The sequence below is a fragment of the Myotis daubentonii genome, chromosome 9 (assembly GCF_963259705.1).
Source record: "Myotis daubentonii chromosome 9, mMyoDau2.1, whole genome shotgun sequence".
In the NCBI taxonomy this organism is placed as follows: Eukaryota; Metazoa; Chordata; class Mammalia; order Chiroptera; family Vespertilionidae; genus Myotis; species Myotis daubentonii.
This window is the reverse complement of record NC_081848.1, coordinates 19,978,879-20,003,852: the sequence shown is the minus strand read 5'-3', so window position 1 is coordinate 20,003,852 and position 24,974 is coordinate 19,978,879. Positions and strand designations below refer to the sequence as shown.

General features: G+C 37.7%; 1 protein-coding gene across 1 annotated transcript in view; it reads left to right on the top strand.

The window, feature by feature from the left end:
* Window positions 1–20,875: 20,875 nt before the first annotated feature.
* The window catches only part of CNTN5 (contactin 5), a 205,783-nt gene continuing 201,684 nt past the window's right edge, over window positions 20,876–24,974 (top strand). Inside the window, exon 1 of the mRNA XM_059710643.1 lies at window positions 20,876–21,051. Within this exon, the coding sequence (XP_059566626.1) occupies window positions 20,892–21,051 (160 nt within the window). The 5' untranslated portion in view covers window positions 20,876–20,891. The remainder of the gene's footprint in view (window positions 21,052–24,974) is intronic.

The window sequence follows — 24,974 nt, the reverse complement described above, 5'->3', positions numbered from 1 at the left end:
AAGTTAAAACATTGCAACTTTATATTCTTCACTTCTATGTATGTTTTCAATCGTATAGAAGATTCAAATCTGCAATTAAATAAAATGCATATGTATTTTTAAATATGCAATTAAATAAAATGTATCTGCATGCACAATGTATACCAAAATAAAAATGGTTCTAAATTGTCTTATAGCTCATGCACTGCTGGCTTAGATAAATCATATTGTAATTATTCCTTTTATCTAAGCATTTTCTATTTTCTATGACAGTGAAGTAGCGGGTTTCATTCATTTTTTATTTGATATTTTTGTATTCATTGTCCCTGGCTGTGTGCTTGATTTTTAATGGTAGAGTCACATGTACATGGTAGGATTTGCTGCAATTAAATTTAATGTATTCCCTATATAAGTGAAATGTGTGTGCATGTACATATATGTATGTGAATTAATGGTTAACCCCCCCCCAGAAAGAATATCTCAAGAGAGAAAATGTTAAACTATAAACTAAACATCTGCCACCCTGGTTTTTTTGTTCTTTTTTTTTATTTACAATGTAATAAAACAGCACCTGTCTGCTGTTCCTGTCAATGTTTTTGTTGGTAGCTATATGATGCAGAATAGTTTCCATGTCAGATCTTGATGATAATATTTTTAGTTTGAAAAATAATTTTAGCTGATAGCCCACAGATACAAAAATAATATTCAGTGGGGACATGTGTCAGCAGCTGCTTTATGCCACAAAAAGCAAATGATAAGTTCTTTTGGTCATTTCTGTTTCCTACTTTTCTTTTCTTTGGGGATCAAATCAATCTGGTCACAACTTTTAGAATGTCTTATTTATGGCCATTTTCTCTAAGGAAGGTGCATTATGAAATCAGGTCACTTGTTTTATACATCCCTACAGAGAAGTGTAGCCTTCTGGACATTTCTGAAACAAACCACACATCAGTGTTTTCCACACAGACGCACAGGAGAAGAACAACTTCCTGCCCCCACTTTGATGTAATCCCATTCCTTTGAGAAAAAGCATAGATATAATGCTCCCAAAGCACACATTTTTTAAACATTAAAATCTATGAAATCCAGGTATATATTACAATGATGGTGTGTCATTGTTACATCAGCAATGGTTTCTTTCTTACTGATCTTTACAATCATGTGTGCCTTACAGTCAGAGGTATTTTGGATGTGATGATTGAGAGTAATTAAGGATAAAGTGGCGTGGGTACTAAACCCTAATTTAGTGAGCAAGTCGATCAGAACCTGAGTGATGACAAGTTCTTCCTTCACTTATTGGCAGTTTAATTTTTAAAATTTGAGTTAATAGTTATCTCCTCTCTAGCATTGAAAAAGTATTAGGAAAATGGTTGCTAACTACATATTTTGTTTTACTGATCGGTAGCTTCATTTATCAGTTGTATCATTCAGATGAGTTACCCTCTTTGAATCTTATTTTCAAAATTGGTAAAGTAGACATAACAATACCTATCTTATAAAATTACTCTTAGACTTAACTAAGGTTCAATATGTAAAGGGATGTCAATTACACGTTAATTCCCTCTTTCACCCTCCTTCTCTGGAATATTTGTGACTCACCATTTATTTTATGAAACACTTGCCCTTGTTGTAATGTTGTGCTTTTTATGAAATACCCTCGAAGACACAACTAATTTCCCAAAACAGGGATGCTAGCCTTTTACAAACTTCACTCTCTCTGCTACCATTCAACTTTCCATGGTTTCAACTGAAAATGGATCATAGGAAATTCACTCTCTGGCTTTTTGCTAAAAATATATATTGCTATGTGCTTGAGTAGTGCAAAGAAACTCTGAACCCATAAAAAAATTTAAATGTATTTTAAATATTAGGAATTTTTTGTCATTTTTATCTTTCCCAAACATTATTTCAGGTCAAAACCTTTCTTTTTGTCCCCATGAGCTGATTTCACATATTAAGCCAAAGTGACATTTTACTGTGGCTGCTGTTAATATTTAAAATATTTGATATGATTGTTTTGCAATCAAATTTGATATACCAATACTAGAGAATGCCAAGAGGGCACATCATTTGCAAAATGTAAATTCTAAGAGTCTGCTTAAGAAAAATCCATATATGTGAAATAGATAAATACTGCTCCATAATTAGTTATAATTGTTTAGTAACTACAGTGGGGCCTTGACTTACGAGTGTCCCGACTAACGAGTTTTTCGAGATATGAGCCGTCTCTCGGCCAATTTTTTGCTTTGAGTTGTGAGCTCAAATTCGGGTTACGAGCCAGCTTCAGATACCCCACCGCTAGTTGGCGCAGCGAACGTCACAGTGAACGCCACAGCATCAGCCCAGCATCACGTGTCTCACTCGTTCACTTTATGATTTGACATACGAGTAATTTGAGTTACGAGCTCCGTCATGGAACAAATTAAACTCGTAAGTCAAGGCCCCACTGTATTGCTATAAGATCCATATGATCTGGGTGTAAAAAACAAAAACAAAGGCCAAACAAAATGCTTGAGCCATATTCTGTTTTTATTTATCATATGGGTTAGAAATGCCAGTGGAATGTAGATTTCAATGCAAGACAAGAAAAGCAAATTCGAACCTCTGAAAGACAAATCTGAACCTCTGTTTCTCCATAATTGAAGTAGATTATGGTGTTATCTACCCCTTATATAAAATGATTAATGAGCTATTTGTGCCTCTTGGTTTTTTTTATGGGCTTTTATTTTACTTAAAAATGTTCTAATAAATAATGGAAATTTTTAATGTGTAAAGATTGTGAATAAATCTTAGCAGCCCTTTCACTCTATCTTTACAACAAAATAATGGCCAATATTGTCTGCTAGTAAGTTGTGCAATATTTGCTTTTGTCCTCTATTAAAAAAAATAGAGCATTAAGCCTTATTCTGTGCTTTACTTGAATGGATATTTATTTAAAACACCAGAGGCCTGGTACACGAAATTTGTGCACGGGTAGGGTCCCTATGCCTGGCTGGCGATCAGGGCCGATCGGGGCCTTCCAGCTGCCGGCCAGGGCCTTCCTTCTGGCTGCTGGCCAGGGCCTTCCTTCATTCTGTGCCGCCCCCTGGTGGTCAGCACACGTCATAGCGATCTATCGAACTCGCGGTCTCCCGTTCGAACTCCTGAGGGGACAGTTTGCATATTAGCCTTTTATGTAGAGAGACTGTATTCCATAAATACAGTCTGAATCACTGCAAACCCTAACAAACTGCTCTGTGCTTACCCTGAACTATAGAGTGCTATGCTTTAAACTCACAGTAGAGGTGTAAGTACAGAGAAATAGAATTCATTTGTACCAGTATAATCAAATAGTCATATTTCATGGACTTTTGCACCATCCACCTAATGGTAAAGAATGTGGCTATAGTATAGAATAGAATTTACTATTCTAAAAGTAGGTAAAAGCCATAGCCTTCTCATTAGCATGGTATATCACTAGTTTGGCATCTTAACCACCTGAGAGATTAAGTTATGCCATAGATTTACATAATCTACTGTATACAAATTATACAAGTAGGCCATATATCCTGTATGCCTCATTATTTGTCCACTTCTCTCCATCTCTTCATGATAAATATCCTAAAGAGCCATAGAGATAAAATATATGAATATGTATATTTAACATAAGAATAATAGCATCAGAGTTACCTTTCTTTTCTTTCTAGTTATAGAATTACTAAATTTCTTTGCCAGTTTACTTACCAGTAAAACAGAGAAAATAAAACATACTTCTCAGGCTTCTGTGAAAATTAAATGATATGCCAAATAAAAATATGATAACAAAGTAAAAAGCCAATTAATAATACCTATATAGTTTTATAGACCAAGAATTATAGATGAATCAAGATCCAGGAAAATTACATGTCCTAAACACAATCTTTTCACAAATTAACACCTAGATAGAAATTAAATAACTGCCAAGAGTCTCCCATAAAATCGCCAAGCTGGGTCTAGAATCCCCATCTCAGTACCGTTCACCTGTCATACTTTCCATAGTACATCAACATCAGCTTTACACAAAACTCTGATGACTGCTAGCACCTGTGTTAATGTGTTTTTAACTTATTTTTTATAAGGTACACAGGAGAGCAGAGATTTTACTTTTCTTCTTTTTTGCTGACAGATTCATAGGGTCAAACATGAGCATATAAACTACAGTCATATACTGCTTAATGACTGGGATACGTTCTGAGAAATGTGTCATTGCTCAATTGATCATTGTGTGAACATCATAGAGTGTGCTTACACAGACTTTGATGATATAGCCTACTATACACCTGGGCCATATGGCATAGTCTATTGCTCTTAGGCTCCAAGTCTGTACAGCCTGTACAAGTCTCTACAAAGCAACATGAGACTAAATCAATCACAAGAGAAATGATGCCATCAAGAGACCCAGTAATTATGATATGTATGAGGCTGCTGATGGCATAACATGCTATACTGTTTTACAGCAAACTGCATTTGCTTTATAAGTGAGAGTGTGCTCTAAAATGTTGCTAGCTAAGGTATTTATTATACTTCCTTTGTTACAAAGGAAGTATAATAAATACCTTAGCTAGCAACATTTTTCCTCATTATCAAGCATTGTAATTATCAAAATAACATTATTTATGATCTTTAATTTTTTCCTATTTATCAAGACCTCTATTTTCATTGCTTACTTTTATAAACTAGAGCAGGGGTGGGCAAACTTTTTGACTCGAGGGCCACAATGGGTTCTTAAACTGGACCAGAGGGCCGAAACAAAAGCATGGATGGAGTGTTTGTGTGAACTAATATAAATTCAAAGTAAACATCATTACATAAAAGGGTACGGTCTTTTTTTTAATAGTTTTATTCATTTCAAACGGGCCGGATTCGACCCTCGGGCCGTAGTTTGCCCACGGCTGAACTAGAGGATATGACTCACTGCTTTAGTCACTCTGTCATATCTTTAACTCTCTTGCCACAATGTTTTTCACCACTCTCACTCTTCAGATACTCACTGAATCTATTCAATGTCTGTATACTTCTACTCAAGCTGCTTAGTACTGTTAGAGAAAGCAGAGAACTCTACAGACTGGTTCCTCTGTAAATGTAGTGGCCCTAGCCTTACTTAGGCCCACAGTGCTGCCCAATAGCCTGCTCTGTCTTTACAGTAGATAATTCCAGTACCATGATCCTCAAATCTCCATCTCCCACTTCAGTCAGATGCTACCTTACACAGTTAATTGAAACTATTGGACAAGAAATGGCTTCGCTTCCTGACTCCAGACCTCCAATCCTCTCAACTTCCCTACATACCCCTTTCCTTACCTCTTTTTAGAACAACAACAAAAAGGCATCATTATCACTAATACAAATCTACCTTCATTATGCTTTAAACCTTCCCACTAGTTTCAGTATCTTTCTCTCTACTGGCTTTTTCTCATCTGCACTTACATTTAATCACATTTCTCCCATCTTAACAGAATTCACTCTAAATTTTCTTGATGTCTTTGTTCTTCATGTGTAAACCAGAAAAAAAATGATCATTTTTACTTCACAGAGTTGTTATAAAAAATGAATTCATTACAGTGATAACAGGAAGATGGTGGAATAGAAAGTCCTGGAACTGTCTTGCCCCGACAGGCATACTGATTCAACAACAGTACCCAGAACAGTTCCCCTTGTGAGAAATCGGAAACTATACAGTTGAGAGGCTCTTGCATCCTGATCAAGAGCAAAACCAACCATATCAAAGCCAGTAGGAATTTTAAGACTCTCTCTCCACATGCCATACTCCTGACCCAGTGCCATTCGGGAGGAAGCCACAGGTCCCTGCTTCTCCCTTGGAGAAAAAGGAAGGACTAGAACATTTGCCCAATATTCTGATGTTTCTGGGGCTGCTTGATGCAGTGGCTTCTGTGTCACCTGTCTCAGAGTGCAAATGGGACATGGCAGAGCTAATCACCTGGGGACCTCTGAGAACAAAGGCCGAAGTTGAACTAGCAAGCTACTCATGTCACGGCCGCACCCCTTGACTCAGTGCAAAGTTTTCTGGTGGAAAAAACACACAGATCCCAACTTCTTCCCGGGGAAGGAAGAAAAGTCCTGGGCCACACATTCTCATTTTTCTGGGGACTTCTGTGGCACCGGCCTCTGTCTAGGATGTCTAAGACCCCTGCCAGGACACAGCATACTCTAGATCAGCAGTTCTCAACCTGTGGGTCGCGCCCCCTTTGGGGGTCGAACGACCCTTTCACAGGGGTCCCTTAAGACCATCGGACAACACATATATAATTACATATTGTTTTTGTGGTTAATCACTATGCTTTAATTATGTTCAATTTGTAACAGTGAAATTGGGGGTCACCACAACATGAGGAATTGTATTAAAGGGTCGCGGCATTAGGAAGGTTGAGAACCACTGCTCTAGATGCATATCAGCAGCTGAGAGCAAAGACAGAAGTTTGAACTATAACAGAGATTTGAGACACCCCAAAAACCTCTGGCTGGGTTAATTCATGAAGGGCTTCACCTGTGTGAGACCAGTTTGTACAGTCTGGGAGATGTGGCTGTTTTGTCTTCTGTGTAGACACTGATAGAAAGAGTCAAGGTAAATGAAGAAACAAGAAAATATGTTCCAAAGACACAAGATAAATGTCCAAAAACTGACTCTAATGAAAATGAGTTATATGACTTACCTGTCAGAAAATTCAAAATAATAATCATAAATAATCATACATGGGGTCAGGCAAACAATACATGAAAAAGTGAGAATTTCAACCAAGAGATCAAAAATATAAAAATGTGCCAATTGAAATAAATCATGAAACTGAAGAATAAAATAATTGAACTGAGAAATTCACTAGAAGTTTTAAATACAGAGTAGATAAAGCAGGAAAAAACACACACATATCTATGGTTTAGCTGGCATGGCACAGTGGTTGAATGTGGACACATGAACCAAGAGGTCACAAAGTTCAATTCCTGGTCTGGGCACATGCCCAGATTATGGGTCCAATCCTCAGTAGGAGGCATATAGAAGGCAATGATAGATGATTCTCTCTCATCATTGATGTTTCTATTTCTCTCTCCCCTCCCTCCTCTCTCTGAAATAAACTTAAAAAGCCCAATAAACTTATATATGAACTCAAAGAAAAGTTATTGGAAATTATAAAGTCAAAGGAGCAAAACTATTTTTAATGAAAAAGAGTGAGGAAAGCTTAAGAGACTTATAGGAAACCATCAAGCCAGACAATATATGTGTTATAGGAATCTCAGAAATAGGATAGAGAAAAGGGGGCAGAAAGCTTATTCAATAAAATACTGGCCAAAAACTTCCTAAATCTGGGAACTGATATGGCCATCCAGATCAAGGAAGCCCAGGGAACCATAAGTTAGATGAACTCAAAAAATACAAACTAAGATACATAATAATCAAACTATCAGAAGTCAAAGACAAAGAAAGCAAGTAGCATGAGAAATGTGACTTGTCTTATACAAGGAATCCCCATAAGTTCATAAGCAGATTTCTCAGCAGAAACATTACAGGTCAAAAGGGAGTAGGGTGATATATTCAAAGTGCTCAAGTAAAAAAATTACCAAGTAAGAATTTTATACTGGCAAAATTATCTTTCAAAAATGAAGAAGAGAGAAAGACTTTCCAAGACAAACAGACCTGAAGTCCATTACCATTAGAACCTCCTTAAAAGAAACGCTAAGCAGAGGTCTACAAACTCAAACAGAAGGATCCTAAACCATAAGATGAAAGCATATAAAAGTATAAAATTTACTGGCAAAGGTAAATATCTAGCTAAATACATCTAGAAAATATATAGCCAAATAAGAATACTATCATACAGTAAAAGTAAATCACTTTTAATTCTAGTATAAAATTAAAAGACAAAATATTAAAATAAGTACAATTATAATAATAAGTTAATAGATACACAATATACAAAGATGTACTTAATGACACAGGCATGAAGGGAAGAACATGTAGAGATTTTGTAAGTGGTGGAGGTTAAATTGTGATTAGCTTAAAATGTATTGTTATAACCATAAGTTGTTTTATATATTCCCCATGGTAACCAAAAAGAAAATACTTATAGAAAAGGGAAAGAGAATAAAATCAAAGCATATTAATACCCCCCAAAAGTCAATGAATCACAGGGAAGATAAAAAAGAAAGGACAGATAAAAGAACTACAAAGTAGACCAAAGCAATGAACAAAATTGCAATAGTAGCCCTTCCTATCAATAATTATTTTATAGTGCCCTAGCCAGTGTGTCTCAGTTGGCTGGGCATCATCCTATACACCAAAAAGGTCTCAGTCTAGGCATGTGCCTGGGTTTCAAGCTCAGTCACTGGGGCGGGGCACTCAGGAGGGAGCTGGTTGAGGTTTTGTTCTCACATCGATGTTTCTCCCTCTTCTGCCTTTCTCTCTCTCTCTAAAAATCTATATTTTTAAAAAAGCCCTTTATAAACTCATACCCCTTGAGATTTTTGAGTGTTTAATTTCTCTAAAAATTACTATTTTACATTTAAATAGTAAGCCCTTTCTATCAATAATTACTTTACATTTAAACTTCCCAATAAAAAGATATAGAGTAGTTGAATGGATTTAAAATAAAACTAGATCTAACAATAGTCAACTCATTTCTGATTTAAGAACACACATAAATTGAAACTAAAGAGATGAGAAAAGGTATTTCATATAAACAGTAACCAAAAATAGAGGAGTGGGGCTGGGGGGGAGACTATCCTTATATCAGACAAAATAGATGGTATGCCAAAATCTTCACAAGAGACAAAGGACACACACACACATACTAGAGGCCTGGTGCACAAAAATTTGTGCACTCAGGGGGGAGGGGGGTCCCTCAGCCCGGCCTGTGCCCTCTCGCAGTCTGGGACCCCTCGAGAGATAATGACCTGCTGGCTTAGGCCTGCTCCTGGGTGGCAGAGGGCAGGCCCAATCCCTAGGTGCAGCCCCTGGTCAGGCTCAGAGCAGGGCCGATTGGGGAGTTGAGGCACCGCCCCCTGTCATGCACAGAGCAAGGCGGATCTGGAGGTTGCGATGCCATCCTCAGTCACGCTAAGGGTAGGGCCGATTGGGGGATTGGGGCACCGCCCCCTGTCACACTCAAGGCAGGGTTGATGGGGAGGTTGCGGCGCCACCCCCTGTCATGCACAGAGCAGGGCCAATCAGGGGGTTGGGGCGCTGCCCCCTGTCACTCACAGAGTAGGGCCCATCAGGGGGATTGGGGCTCCATACCCTGTCACGCACAGAGCAGGTTCGATCAGGGGGTTGGGGAGCTCCCCCCTTTCACGCACAGAGCAGGGCCGATCAGGGGGTTGAGGAGCTCCCCCCTGTCACTCACAGAGTAGGGCCGATAGGGGAGTTGGGGCACTGCCCCCTTTCACACACACACAGAGCAGGGCAGATCAGGGGGTTGGGGCGCTGCACCCTGTCACACTCAGGGCAGGGCCGATGGGGAGATGATGGCTCTACCCCATCACACACAGAGCAGGGCCCATGGGGGGTTGGGTTGGGGAGCCGCACCCTGTCACACACAGAGCCACAGGGCGATCAGGGGGTTGGGTAGCTCCCCCCTATCAGGCACAGAGCAGAGCTGATCAGGGGGTTGGGGTGCCTTCCCCTGTCACGAACAGAGCAGGGCGGATAGGGAGGTTGTGGCCCCGCCCCCTGTCACACACAGAGCCGCAGGGCGATCAGGGGGTTTGGGTGCCACCCCCTGTCACGCTGATCCCGGTGCCGGGAGGCCTCGCTGCTCCGCTGATCCCGGTGCTGGGAGGCATATTACCCTTTTACTATATAGGATAGAGGCCTGGTGTATGGGTGGGGGCCAGCTGGTTTGCCCTGAAGGGTGTCCTGGATCAGGGTGGGGGTCCCCACTGGGGTGCCTGGCCAGCCTGGGTGAGGGCCTGAGGGCTGTTTTCAGGCTGGCGGGTGACTCAAACTCCCAACCGCTCCTTTTTTCCTTTTTTTTTTTTTATTCTGGGCCAGCATTAGCTCTGACGCTTGGCTCCAGCTCTTAGGCCTCAGCTGCTGAAAGCAGGTATCTGGTTTGTTTGGGTTCTATAATCAAAACACTGTTTCAACTCCAGCTCTGAGATCCCTGCTGGCTGAAAGCAGGTTTCTGGGGTTTTGTTTAGCTTCTATATTTGTAACAATGTTTCAAACTGCAAGCTCAGAGGCCGGCAGCGTCAGACTGGGAAAGTTGGAGTCCTCCGTCACTGAAGCAAGCAAGCCTCATGTTCGCTTCAAGCTGCCCTGCTGCCGGCCGCCATCTTGGCTGGCAGTTAATTTGCATATCACCCTGATTAGCCAATGGGAAGGGTAGCGGAGGTACGGCTAATTACCATGTTTCTCTTTTATTAGATAGGATATATATATATATATATATATATATATATATATATATATTCCTAATATGCTAATTGTTCCTCTGACGATTTGACCATTCGACCAGTCACTATGATGTGCACTGACCACCAGGGGGCAGATGCTTCAACTGGTTGGTTAGCTTGCTGCTGAGGTCTGGCAGATCAGGACTGGGCGAGACGGACTGGATATACCCTGGAGCCCTCCCTCAGTTCCTCCCCAGCCCAATTGTGCACTAGTGGGGTCCCTTGGCCTGGCCTGCACCCTCTCGCAATCCAGGACCTCTCGGGGGATGTTGGAGAACTAGTTTCAGCCCAACCCCTGCAGGCCAGGCCGAGGGACCCCACAGGTGCACGAATCTGTGCACCGAGCCTCTAGTATAATGATAAAAGGGTCAATTTACCATGAAGATATAACAGTTATAAATACACCCAACATCAAAGCATCTAAATATATAAAGTGAACATTGACAGACTGAGGGAGAAATTGACAGAAATGCAATAATAGATTACAATATCCCACTTTTACTATTGATAGAACATTCAGACAGAAAATCAACAATGAAACAGCAGACTTGAACACTTCAGATCAAATTGACATAACAGTCCTATATGCAGGACATTCTACCCAACAGCAGGAGAATATACATTCTTATTAAGCACATATGGAATATTCTCCAGGATATGTCACATGTTAGTTCAAAAAATGATTCTTAACAAATATTAAAAGATTGAAATAATCCTATATAATAAAAGCCTAATATGCAAATTGTCCTCTCAACCGGGAGTACAACAGGGAGTTCGACTGGGAGTTCAACTAGGGGGCGTGGCCAGGTGGCCAACCGCAGGAAGGGAGGCCCCAGCCAGTGGCAGATTGCCACTAGGGACCCTACCCATGCAAGAATTTCATGCACTGAGCCTCTAGTACCAATTGTAATTTTCAACCACAATGGAATGAAACTAGAATAATAGTTAGAAAACCAGAAAATTCACAAATATGTGAAAATTAACCAATACATCAAAAACAACTGAGTCTAAGAAAAAAATCAGAAGAGAATTTTGAAGATATCTCCAAATAAATGAAAACAAAAATACAAAATATAACAACTTATGAGATGCAGTGAAAGGAATAATAAGAGGAAAGTTATGATGATAAATGGCAACTTTAAAAAAATTAAAATAGCCCTGACTGGTTTGGCTCAGTGGATAGAACGTCAGCCTGTGGACTCAAGGGTCCCAGGTTTGATTCCGGTCAAGGGCATGTACCTTGGTTGCGGGCACATCCCCAGTGTGGAGTGTGCAGGAGGCAGCTCATCAATGTTTCTCTCTCATCGATGTTTCTAACTCTATCCCTCTCCCTTCCTCTCTGTAAAATATCAATAAAATATATTTAAAAAATTAAAATTAAAAAGAAGAAAGCTCTTAAATAAATATCCTATTTTATACCTAAAAACTAGAAAAAGAACAAACTAAATCCAAAATTAGAAAGAAGGAAATAAACATTAGAGTAGGTACAAATGAAACAGAGAATAGAGAAACAACAGGCTCTGGCTGGTGTGGCTCACTTGTTGGGAGCATTGTCCATTACCTGAAAGGTAGGGGGATCACTTCCTGGTGAGGGCACACACCCAGGTCGCAGGTTTCATTCCCTGTCAGGGTGTGGTCAGGGTACATGCAGGCGGCAACCTCTCTCCCTCTCTCTTCCTCTCTCTTTAAAAAATAAAAGAAAGAAAAATATCAACAAAACTGAGTTGACTTTTTGAAAAGATAAAATTGACAAACCAAGAGCTATACTAAGATTAAAATGAATAAAATCATAACTATGGTAAAAGAGGAAACATTACAACTGATGATAAAGAAATAAAAGGGATCATTAGAGACTACTCTGAACAATTATATGTTAAAAAATTTAATAACTCAGAAGAAATGGATACAGTTTTAGAAACACAGCCTATAGAGACTGCATAATGAAGAAATAGAATATCTGAACAGATATATAACTAGTAAGGAGATTGAGTCAGTAATCATTAACCTCCAAGCAAAGAAAATCTCAGGACCTGATGGCTTTAGTAGTTAATTTTACCAACTATTTAAAGAAGAATCAATGCAAATCCTCAAATTCTTCCAAATTGAAGAGGAAAGAACACATCCAAACTCATTTTATGAGGCCAGCATTACCTGAGACCAAAGCCAGGCAAAGACATAACAAGAAAAGAAAACCAACAGGCCAGTATCCCTGATGAAGACAGATGCAAAAATCATCAATGCAATGTGAGCAAAGTATATTGAACAGTATATTAAAAGGATATACACCTTAAGCAAATGAGATTCATCTTTGGGATGCAAGGGTGGTCCAACATATGAAAATGAATTACTGTGATGCACTTCATTAACAAAATGAAGAATTAAAACCTCATGATATTTCATTGAAAAATAACATATGACAAAATTCAATATCTTTTTTATGATAAAAACTCTGAACAAACTAAGAATAGAGGGATATTATCTAACATAATAAAGGCCGTATATTAAAAATGCACAGCTAATATCATACTCAGTAATGAAAATAATCTCACAGAAACTACCAAGATTCTTTACCTAAATTTGATTCTTACCTAAGATAATTAAAAGTGGGTGGAATTATATTCTGAGCTGTGATTCTTCAGATCTAAGTTGAAATAATGCCATGGGAAGGCTATGAGTTAATACATGAGTTAGAAATCAGAAAGCAGAGAGATCTAAAACTCATACTTAAGATAGATGCAGTTCATTTTTTTCTCCCTAAGTGCCAATTAGTCCAATTATGTAGTGGCTGAAACAGTGGTCTCTTGCCTCTAGGGCAGGATCCTCTCAAGAAAGACCCAGGCACCATGCTCACTGCCCCGAAAGTTTCCAAAGAAAGCTTTTGCCTTCAAAATTTTGTATATTATGTAACCAGCAGTGATCACACATATTAATGGTTGAATTTTTTTATCTATCTATCTATCTAATCATCTATAATCTATCTATCTATTTATGTATGCATTTTGAGATATAGGATCATAAACCAAAAAATACCTTTGTCTCAATAGCTTTTTTTATGATGGCTTTTTATGTGCTTTCTTAGAGAAAAGTTATAAAACTTAGTTCTTTGAGTTTCTATCAAACACATACAGTGTTTCCTTATTTTTTTGTGTGTGCAAGTCACAAAGGAGCCATAACTGTATATATTTTCACATCAGATGTAAAATTCATATCTCACTAGTGACTTATGCAAAGAAAATAGGAATCTCCATTAGACAGCCCTACAATTTGTGTATGAATGGTGATTTGCAGTTTGGGAGTACTTTCCTTTGAAATCATTAAATCTTTACAGCTAAGTGGTCCGTCTGCCTTGACAGATCCTACACATTACCTTATTATGTGTACAAAAATGATCTTTAAAAAATACCTTTAATGACTTCAACAATGGCCAAAGTTCATCCAACACTTTTCTTACTTTCTTGAACTACATTTGGAGGCACTTTTTATCCTGTCACTTCAACAGCGCATAACAAAAAGCTTGTGTCAGAATTTCAATGTGGCTTCACAGAGGCTTTTACTGTCATTACAGAATATTTTCGGACCAAATGAATAGCACCATTCTCAATATAGCATTAGCTAGAAAAAAGTTTCTTTATGAATTCTGTAAGGTGCATTGCTTATTCTACATGAAAATCAAATGTGTAGTTACACAGATATAATTTCAACAGACTAAAATAAGGATAAATAGAACTCTGCTATGCCTTCCTGCAAAGCTGACATTTCTACTCATCCTTTTACTGTAGTTAAAATCAGTCCCCCTTTTAAGCAACAATCCCACTTGCCAGTTGTTACTGGAAAGAAATTGGCTTTAAATAAACTTAAGCAAACTAAAATCTGAACATACTCTTAGATTTTTTTAAAGTCCCAAGTGACTACAAAAATAATGAATGAATCATCCTTGATTACAAGTAATTTGAAAGCAGCAAAAATTATTATTTTCCCTAAGTTGTCATAGAAACATCAATGAAAATGGGATACCAAAATGCCTGTAAAAAATTAGCAGTGGACTCAGAATCACTATTTCATTTAAAGAGTTGTGTACATTATTACACACAGAAATTTTTACTAATAAACTTTCAGCCACTCCATCAATGCTTTTCAATATTTTCACATTCCAAAGCTTCTAGATATTTAAAGTAAAAAAATTTAGGATACTAATCTTGAGGATAGAAGAAAGAAAGGAAAAAGGAAATAAACAGCATTAAAACTTTTATAATTTGAAAGATCTCTTTGTTTTTTAAAAAGAAAATACACTTTCCATGAACTTGCCAGTGCTTTCCTGCACACATCATGCATGTAGCATACCAAGCTATGCAAAGTTCTACAATCTATTATGCTATCTCATACTATTCTGTCTTCATGCACATGGATTTTACTGCCAAGAACATACTTTCACTGTCAGGATAAATTTTTCTCATCTCTTCTGGGCTGGATTCCCTCAATCAACTTTTGTTTCTAAGATTTTTCCATGGTGTTGAAGGTAGTTGTAGTTTATTTATTTTACCTAATGAATCTAATGTGTAAATACATAAAACATATTTACCCGTTCTTTTGTTAATGGGATTTTATTGTTACCAGACTTATCTTTTCCTTATTAAAACAACTTTTGACTACTACTACCAAGCATGGCAAAATAATTGGTATCTCACTAGGCATCAACTATAAACAACTAAAAACCTGAAAAAACATAAGGAACAATTATTGTATTTACTAGATAATAGACAGGGCAGGAATGCACCCCTCAGAGAATGAAGACAAACAATGTGAAGTTTACCATCAGTACAGATTTCTGCCAGGAGGCATTCCTTCCAAACTGACCCAGGGAGGAGGAACCCCAAGAGAGCAGGACAGAAGCACTGAGCTGAAAAGACAGAGTAGGAATAGCCAGGAGCCTGAGGGACTGAAACTTACAGGACAGAATAAGAGAAAGGGGAGCGACACAGATAACGACTTCCTGAAATCTGTACTGGGATTGCAGTCAGTCTGTGACCAAATAGTAAGCTGTGAGTGCGTGGAGCAGGACTTCACACCCTACGAAATACTACTAGGGAAGGAAAAAACACCCGGGAGCTTAAAAAATACTGGATATTGCACACAGAACAAATTCAAACTCCAATTAATCAGAGGAATAGAATCTTATTGAACAAATGAGTCATTCAGTAGAGATCCTTAAAATAACCAGACTTTAAGACTAGGATTAACCTAGTTGTAAAATAAAGGCTATTCTGAATCCACCCTGACAAAGATTATAAACAAGCCTCACAAGGATTCAGCTGAACTACAAGTAAATTTGCTGCATGCCAGGAAAGAAATTCACCCTTTGTTAAAATCCTATATAATAAAAGCATAATATGCAAATCGACTGAATAGCAGAAAGATCAGTTGGTGAGGGGGCGGGGCTGGTGAGCAGGCAGCACCAGGCCAGCCAAGGCACATGCCAGTGGGCAGAGGGAGGGGACAGCGATGGGGGAGGGGGGCGGCGACAATCCCCGGTGGTAGAGGGGCGATCGTGGGGTAGGACCAACCATCGCTGCCGGCACCATCCTCTAATCGGCCCACTGGTTGCCTCCTGCAGAGGGAGGCCAGACTGTGGCTTAGGCACACTAGAGTGCGGGCCTAAGCCATCAGTTGGACATCCCCTGAGGGCTCCTGGACTGCAAGAGGGTGCAGGCTGGGCTGAGGGACCACCCCCCGCCCCCCGCCCAAGTGCATGAATTTTGAAGCACTGGGCCTCTAGTTTAAAAATAAAGGTGAAATTCAGGCACTGGACAATATATAGCCTCTAATAAAAACTGCTAAAAAATGAGAAGCAAAAGATAAGTATATTTTACTCATATGTAGAATTAAATGAACAAATTGAACTACCAAGCAAAATAGAAACAGACTTATAGAGAGCAGACAGACATCTCTGGTGGGGGAGGGGGTGTTGGAGGGGGTGGAAAGATTAAACAGAAAAAGAAAAAGAAAGAGAGAGAGAACTCATGGACACAGACAACAGTGTAGTGATTGCAGGGGGGTGAGGGGGAGACTGGAAGTGGAAGAGGGCATAGAGGGATCAAATGGTGATGGGAAAAAATAAAAATAAAAACCCCCACAAATATCCACATGCTCACAAATAAATAAATAACGAATAAAGTATCATAGATAAAAGTTTAGTCCTAGAAGATAAAGGTAGGCAAAAAAAAAAAAAACACACACACACACAAAAACACACAAAACAACAACAACAACAAAACAACAGCCCTGAAGATTAAGCCCCCAAGTTATCACATTATTGAAAAATATAATGCCATAGATTTCCAAGCTTAATGAAACATAAGCAGGATAAACAAAAGTAAAATGCATCAAGGTACATAATAATCTAATTGCTGAAAAACAATGATAAAAAGAAGAAAATATTTAAAGAGTAGTCTGCCTAGAGGTTTTAATCCAGTGAAAATATTCTCCAAACATGAAAGCAAAATAAAGATATTGTCAAAAAAAAACAAAACCTGAATTATTTCTTCTAGTAGACAGCACTATAAGAAATGTTAACAGTATAGAGTTCTCAAAAAACTAAAAATAGATCTACTATTTAACCCTGCAATTCTACTTTTGGATATTTATCTGAATAAAATAAAAACAGTAATTTTAAAGATATTTGCACCCCTATGTTTTGCTGCATAATTTACAATAGTCAAGACATGGAAGCAACCTAGGTGTCCATACATAGAGAAATGGATAAAGACGATGTGGTGTGTATGTATATTTAATGGAATATTACTCAGCAATAAAATAGAACAAAATCTTGCCATTTTTGATATGGATGAACCTAAAGGGTATTATGCTAAATGAAATACAGTAGACAGAGAAAGATAAATACAACATGATTTCACTTATATGCTGAATATAAAAATTAATGCAAATAAGCAAAACAAAAACACTTTCATAAAAACAACAAACTGATGGTTGCCAGAGGGGAGGGACATTGAGGGATGGTTGAAAAGGTGAAGAAGAATATATTCAATTACATGTGATAACTTTGCACAGTGATAGATGATTACTACACTTAGTGTGGGAAGCACATCGTAAGATATACACTGAATGGCCACATTATTATGACCACCCCATCAGTACTTCATTGACACTTCCAAAAATACTGAATATTGAAAACTTCCTAAGCAAATACTCCACAAGGTTTTATTATTAGTATTATTTTCATAACTAATTCACTTCATTGTACTGATGGGGTGGTCATAATAATCTGGCCACTCAGTGTATAAATGTTGAATCACTCTGTTGTATACCTGAAACTAATGTAATATTGTATACCAATTATACTTTCATAGAAAAGAAGCCTATTCTGTGAAAAAAAAAACTTATGTAGGCTGAAAGAAAGCTAACACTATTTGAAAACTCCAATTTTCAAAAAGAAATAAAGAGCAGGAATTTTTTAAGCAAATGTATGTAAATATACAATAACATATTTGCTCTTTTTAATTTCTAAAATATATCCATTAAAAAAAAAGTTTATAGAACTTGGATAACATTTCTAAGGTTACACAGCATCTTTGTGTCCAAATTGTACTTAAACCTTAGTTGTATCATTGAAGGCCAGTGCTCCTAGGCATCATGGATTGCTAAAAATAGAAAATAAAATAAGAAGGAAATAGATTTAAACAGTTACTATTTATAAAACACAGAAATCATAGATGAAATAGTTGATTTTCTAGGAAAATATTAATTGCCAACATTGACGCAGCAGATATTTGAACACAACATACTTAAAGTAAAAAGAAGAAATTGAAAACACTTGTAAACAAACAAGCAAAAAAAACCACAAAACCACCCTAACTTTATTGATGGTAGCAGACCCAGATGACTTTTTGTGAGGGTCTTATCAGTATTCTAAAGAATGTATAATTTCTCTACTATTTAAGCTATCAAAATAGGAGATGGAAGTATTCTGGCATGTTTCCCAAGCTATCATCCATCACTGTGAGACATAATTTGTCAAAGCTAGCCTGTGAACAAACCACCAGCTCACTAACACATACACACACACACACACACACACACACACACACACACTCATGCACTCACACACTCACACACCAACAAACTTAATAAACTACATACAATCTCACCTTTGAATAGTGACACAAAATTCCTAGATTAAAAAATAATGCCCTGACTGGTGTGACTCAGGTGGTTGGGTGTGGTCCCCTACACTGAAAGGTTGCTGGTTCTATTCCAGGCCCCCCACATGCTCAGGTTATGGGCTTGATCCCCAGTGGGGGGCATGCAGGAGGCTGTCATATCAATGTTTTTTTTCTCTCTCTCTCTTTCCCTCTATCTCTAAAAATCAATTTTGAAAATTCATAAATCATTTTTCATATATATTAAAAGAATGATATGCCATGCCAACTTAAGCAATATTCCAAAAATGCAAGGTTCAGTCTTCCTGGATGTTGCCAATACAGTATGCACGTAAACAAGCAAAAACTATCAACCCAAATCCTAAGGAATAAGTCAGAACTATGTTCAAAAACACACATGGTCTTTATCATAGCATTGTTTATAACAGTGAACATTCCTATTGTCCCTGTAAAGAAAATTTGTGGAAAAATATCCTATCCTTAGTATATAATTTATGGTAGACTGTTACAAGAGATGCAAGTAGTATAAACAAAGCAAAAAAAAAAAAAAATCCCAGCAGACTGCACAAATAAGGAAAGACTGCTGAAGAGGAGGCATTTAGGACGGGTCTCAAAGGACCAGTAGGATTTTAACGGATATGATTGGAAACACACAGAGATGTGTTTCTGGGTCAGGAAATGTGGAAGGAAGTAGTGAGAAATCAAACTGAAAAAGTAGAGTAGGTCCAGACCAGAAAGGTCATTAAATATAGATAGTAATAAATAAATCAGCAGAACAGAACTGAAAAGCCTGAAACAGAGTCAAGTATGTGAGAACCAATTATATGACAAACACAACATCCCAAATATTGTGGGGAAGGGAGTGTTAACAATACTAAAATAAATAGTTGCATTCCCTGTCTCACACCCCAAACATGAATATTGTCCAGATGGATTAAAGATCCAACTGTATAAAAATAATTGAAAATATTACTAGGAATACTGCAGAAAATATGGACATAAACTTGGGTTTGTAGGTAATTTTATTTAAAAAAAACAAAAATTCAGAAGTCATGAAGAAAACTACAGATGTTTGTTTCTCCTAAAAATGTTCATAGAATTATATCACAGAATTTTTCTGAGAAACAAAATCTTCATTATTATAATACTCAAAACACTCAAAGAAATTAATTTAAACAATACAAAACAGGGGAACAGAAAAAAATGAAAGAAAAATTAGAAAAGTAACATAAGCAAACATCTCAGAAAAGCACATGCAAATGGCCAATAAATTACAAAGAGTTGTTCAACCTTCCTAGAGTTCAGAGAAATATTAATTAAAGTATCAAATGCCATTTTTTACCTTTCAATACTGACAAAAATTAAACAATTAATCACACAAATGGTGGCAAGGATATGGGGAAACAGTCTCATATATTACGGATAGGTGTGGAGACTGCCACTATACTATTGAAAAACAATCTGGCAGTACTTATTAAAATGAAGAATGTACATGCCCTTTGATCCATCAATTCCACTTTTGTGAATGTCTGCTGCAGAAAGTAAAAGCAATAGTCCATGATATATGTGCAGTGTTGTCTGTAGTAATATTGCTTCTTAGTGGCAAGGAAAGGAAACAAATCAAAACTGGGACTATGCGGAATGTTTAACTATAGGGAATGGCTGATTAAGTTCTGATACAGCAATACAATGGAATAATATGCAGCTGTTAACCAGAGTAAGTCCTGTGTTGATCTTGGATTTGATCTTTTAATAAAAATAATAAACATCCAGCATATGAGTTACATGTTTAGACAAAACAAAAATATCATCATATGTGTAAGTATGTTCATCATACAGAGCAGATGAGAGATTACATGCAAACTGTATCTGTCGCTGCAGAAGGAAGATATTTTCAGGAGTGGAGGCCAAAAAAGATTCTTAATTCACTTAGTTCAAACTCTTGTTCAATCCCTTGCTATAAGTATTTGTTATGTTGTAATTTCACCGAATTACTTTTAAATAATTTTACAAAGGTTTTTAAAAATAAAGTATAATGTATTAACATGTATGTGTATTGTCTATGAATTGCCTTCCTGAAATATGAAAGAAAGGGAACTGTCTCCCTTGGCATCTAACTATTTACTTATCAGACAATCTGCATGGAAAGTGAAATATGTCAACCAGCACACGGTCCTTAATTGTGATTACACTTTATTGCACTCAGCCTATTAAGTGCTTAAATTACCAGATAACAGAATCTGTGTTCCTAATAGTGGAAAGTATATTAACGATAGTTTTGCTCCTTATCTCAGCCCAGTTCCAACAATTACATGGATGAAGGTTAATGGCTATATCCCTAGCAAGTCACGGCTGCGGAAGTCTCAGGCAGTGCTGGAAATACCCAATGTGCAGCTGGATGATGCAGGCGTATATGAGTGCAGAGCTGAAAACTCGCGTGGAAAAAATTCCTTTCGTGGACAGTTACAAGTATACAGTAAGTGTTCTCAGCAAAGCATGATGTTCTAGTCCCAGGACCCTAACTGAAAATGCAAATTACTTTGAACTAATTATTGTTTTTTAGAAACAACAAAAAACAAGATTTAATTTATGATAATACTTCTTTGGTGTGATACAGCATCATGTAAGATTATCCTACATTGAGAAATGATTTAAAATAAAAAGCAATGGGAATGATCAGGTTCTTTGTATGGCAAAGAGGGTTTATAAAAATGAGATGTTTTCCTGGCACCAAAGCTAATGTCTGGGGAGGTTAAGAATCTTTATTAATTTATTCGCACCCTTGGCCTGAGTAACAATTGTCAAGAGTAACAATGTAGTGCCTATAAACTATATCCTGCTCAGATGTCTTTTTTCAAAAAGAAAATTTTATTGGGACACAGCCACATTCATGTGCTTACATACGACATGTCATTTTTGCACTGCTGTTTCCGAACTGAGCACTTGGACAGAGAGGAGATAATGCAATCCCAAAAAATGTCTGCTCTCTTGACCTTTACAAAAACACTTTGCTGACAATTCATACATCTGTATCATAACTAGCCTTTGTAGCCTGCAAGTGTTTATATTGTCCAAAAATGCCAAAGAGTCAACCAGGTTGTGTGTAAGAATTGGGAAAGCCTACTTCAAAAATATCTACAATTTCCTTTTAACATCTAAGGATCACAAATTGTATCTATTTTACATATTTTTATAATAAACATTATAGATAATGGGTAAGTGATATAATTCTATGTCTCAGGTGAGGACACCAAAAAAGAGAGGAATCGAATAATCCAGAATCTATATAACAAAAGCCTAAGCGACTGTTACAGTGGAACAACCAGAATGACTGGTTGCTATGATGTGCACTGACCACCAGGGGGCAGATGCTCAATGCAGGAACTGCCTCCTAGTTGTCAGTGCGCTCCCACAGGGGAAGCGCTGCTCAGCCAGAAAATGGGCTCATGGCTGGCGACCACAGCAGTGGCGGTGGGAGCCTTTCCCGCCTCTATGGCAGCGCTAAGGAGCAGCAAGCCGAGTGGTAAGGAGCAGCATGCAGGCTGGCTGTAAGGAGTGAGGGGTCCCATACTGCGAGAGGGATGTCCTACTGCTGGCTTAGGCCCACTCCCTGTGGATAGCAGGCCTAAGCCAGCAGGCAGACATCTCTCGAGGGGTCCTGAACTGAGAGAGGACGCAGGCCAGGCCTCTAGTAGTGATGTAAGCAAATACAGATGTTTCCAATATAAAATTATTGTCCAAATTACATATTCAGCTGATTCTTTCAAGCAACTATGACTGTCACTGTATCTCAAGATCAGTTATCCTAAATAGCTTTATGTTCTTCACAGGGACTCTTAAAGAGTATTTTGAAATATGAATATCTGAGCTCAATCTGTTTTTTTTTTCTTTATCTCTTACCAACACCTTTAAGAATTCAGTACTTCAACCAAATTGACTATGCACATTTTATTCATTCATTCACTGATCTAATAATTGTTTATTAAGTGCCTATTACTGCTTGCAACAGAGCTTTGTAGAAACTCATGGTCCATTGGTTAGATTAAAAGCAAACTCCACCTTGGAGCTGAGTATACTATCTGCTGTGATAAAGGCATGTGCAAAGGATTATAGGAGTACAGTCTACTGCACTCTACTGGGATTTAGGAAAAGCTTCCAGAAGATTTGTACCTTAAAGGCTAAACAGGGGACAGCATCCTAGAAGAAAGATACATGAAGTAATTTAGAAGTTTGTAAGATTGAAGCATTAGCCCTGGTTTGGTTATTTTTAGGCCATGGATACTATATTTGGATGAAATCTTCACAGATAAAAATCTGATCCCTAAAGACAAGTGTTCACCTAGTACTTTGCTACTTAAAACCACACACACACACACACACACACACACACACACACACACACACACACAAATACAATGAGTGCCTGTTACTTTTAAGGCTATTTTGGAAAAGCCCAAAATCTGTATTATGAAGAATGGTCCACACCTAAATAAGAATTAGATTTACAGTCTGGGATAGAAGCTCCTATGGGCACTACACTACTTGCTCCCCTCCACATCCCAGCTACTTGATTGACGGGCGGTGGCAAATATTGCTAGAAAGAGTAGAAACAATTGCTTGTACTCGATATTATTTGTGTACCTTCTGGTGAGAGGATATGCTGCTAAGCAATAACTGTGGGCTCTCCTTGTCACGCACAATTAGGTGTGCACTATAGGCCAGCTGGGTACAGACAAACCTGCCCAAAGCATGCATCACTTTGATAGAAAATAATTAAGGTTGTTGACTGGAAAGAGAAATTGAGCTAGCCAGCTACTTTGGCATGTATTTCTGACACTTTGGGAAGGTATCTTAGAAGAATGTGGCCTTTTGCTGTAGCCCATGTTTAGGCCGGTTTCCTGTCCTGCCTTGCCCGGGATGTCTACTGCATTGGGCATTTATGAACAGTGCTCTGTTTCACATCCAGAAATAACTGGCTTATTATAGGTTTACTCAACTTTTGTACTTTTAAAACTATTGTGTTTCACAGGAGGGATTTTGCTCCTCATCCATCCAACTCTGTAAAATACAGAAAAAATCTTGGCTAACATTTCCACCGGACTGGCAGTTGCTACTGATAGCATGATGCATAAAGGTTCCACTGTATCCATGGATTGTACTTAAAATCTCCTCTCAGAATGGTCCTCTTGGAAGCTCTGTGACCTGAATTTCGAGTGTTGAAATAAGTAGAGGCTGACCCTTTCTATCTAAGTGGTCAGTAGTCACACAGGACTGAAAACATAGTCTTTCCTCAGTTTCACTTTCTTTTCAGAAGGACAATTATGGGAGTGTTTTCAATGTGCAGTAGTTAGACGCAAAAGATGAACCAAGCTTCTAAGGCAACCTTTCTGGCCTCATCGTTTTGTCAAATCATTGAAAATGAGTGCTAATAGCGGTGCTAGGTATAGATTTAGGCCACATATTTTATTGTTAATTACTCAGAATCTGTATTTTTAAACATACACCAAATAATACAACATAAATAAAGAGGTTCGTGTTAGTTAAATGAGTAAAAATTAAGGTAAACTTACATGTCTATTATTATATAAAATTTTTAATGTAGTACTTATAAAAATAAACTAGCAAGGAATTAAAACAAAATTTTGGTAAGAATTTGAATCTTAGAAAAACTGCATACTTATTCTGTGGAATATGCCTTTTGTTTATACTATAGAATAGTTTAATGGGTGAAATGATGTCTTTATTTTTTCGGTAGTTTCTGATGATTAATGAAAAACACCTTGTTTTAACCAGCCACACAAAATTTTTGGTCCTTATTTCCAATATAAGTGGAATCTTGCTTCATAGAGTTCTCAATCAAAATGAAAGAAAAAAAGAATGAGGATACAAAAGGAGAAGAAAGGGGAAGGAGGAGGAAGACAGAGGAAAGAAGGAAGGTGGGAAGGACGCTCAATTTCAAGCAGTTTTATACATAAGGAGATCCCTAATAGGGGGTATTTGTGTACAGAAAAACCTTATTACATAAAGATGTGTGATCTATGAGTTTAAATATATGTCATGTACCCACCAACTAGTAATTTGTCATCCTGTAGAGCAAGGGCACTGTAGCTGATTGCTAAATAGTTTAAATTTACTATTTCGACTAGAAATATGTCAGTATTAAAATATACCTGTACCCAAGATGCTTAAAGAAAATTACATTGCATTGCACTAAATGTTCAATAAGGTTTTTATTTTTAGCGCAGTGTAGCATTATAGGTGTTATTTTTTATATGTTTGTAAAATCTCTGGACAGTGTCCTTATAAATTGTAAATGTCTGCAATTCAATTACAGAAAAGCTTTTTCAAGACAAAGACTAATTTTTTTCTTTTGCTATTATTCCTATTTTCCAGCACTAA